The 964-nt window shown below is 48.3% G+C and overlaps 1 protein-coding gene across 1 annotated transcript in view; it reads left to right on the forward strand.

Moving 5' to 3' along the window:
* The first annotated feature begins 809 nt into the window (after nucleotides 1-809).
* SMIM8 (small integral membrane protein 8) overlaps nucleotides 810-964 on the forward strand; it is a 1306-nt gene continuing 1151 nt past the window's right edge. Inside the window, exon 1 of the mRNA XM_009707439.1 lies at nucleotides 810-964. Coding sequence (XP_009705741.1) covers nucleotides 810-964 — 155 coding nt within the window.

The raw sequence follows: 964 nt of genomic DNA on the forward strand, positions 1-964 counted from the left end.
TCGGGGGCCGGTGCGGGGAAGTCAGGCCGAGCTGCTGGGCGGTTGCGCTTCGCTTACGGCCTGGCGGTGTGCCGCCCTCTGCTTGGCAGTGCCCTGTGCCCGTGTAGTCGCCTTTAGGTGACCTCCATGCTGCCCTGCCCTCCCTGCTGTGCCTGGGGCCTTGGGGGAGGAGGCCCGGGGCGATTGCTGGGTTGAGTTTGTGAATGCTGCCCTTGGGTCCCCGACTGTGCTACACTTGTGTAAACTACGGGGCAGGGCCGTCCTTAGCACCGTGTCTCCTTTACCCCTCAGTAAGCGGCGCTTACCAAGGGCGTGTTTTGTTCCCCTTTGCTCAGGTGGCATCTTGCAGGTGACCTGCCCCTTGTGTGTAAAAGTGAGACCTGAGTCCTAGGGCTGCTGGGGTGTGTGGACAGAGTGACTGCATTACAATGGGATGTGGGCTGTCCTGTCACCTGTAAGGTTTTTTAAAAAAAATTTTAAATATTCCCTGGCATTGCCTTTTTAGCCAGTGGTCTAAAGTCTGCTACTCAATCCACGGGTAGCTAAAGCATTAGCCAAAGGCAAGTAGAAAACCCCACACTCGTTACTGGGAGACTTATATTTGCTGTATAAAGATGTGCATCGCCAAAAGTTAATTTTAGGATGCACAAAATTGACAGGATTGAAAATCAGTGTGCTTAAACTGGGAATGTTAGGTAGCACCAAAGGCAATTGTTAATATGTATGTAAATTAAAAATCATGCTGTAAGAAGACAAGCTGAGTGTGAACTCATATTCAGTGAATGTAGTTCTTTCTGTTTTTTAGAAAAATGACATCTATTTTTCATTCTGTTTTTAGGAAGTATTCAACATTAGTTAAAATGTCTTCCACCAAAGCTCCAAATGAAAATGAAACACCCAAAGACAGAAAACCAGGGCTGAGGAGTGTTCGAACAACTATGCTATTCCGAGCTGTGCAACCAGA

The sequence above is a fragment of the Cariama cristata genome, unplaced genomic scaffold (assembly GCF_000690535.1).
Source record: "Cariama cristata isolate BGI_N322 unplaced genomic scaffold, ASM69053v1 scaffold8849, whole genome shotgun sequence".
Lineage (NCBI taxonomy): Eukaryota > Metazoa > Chordata > Aves > Cariamiformes > Cariamidae > Cariama > Cariama cristata.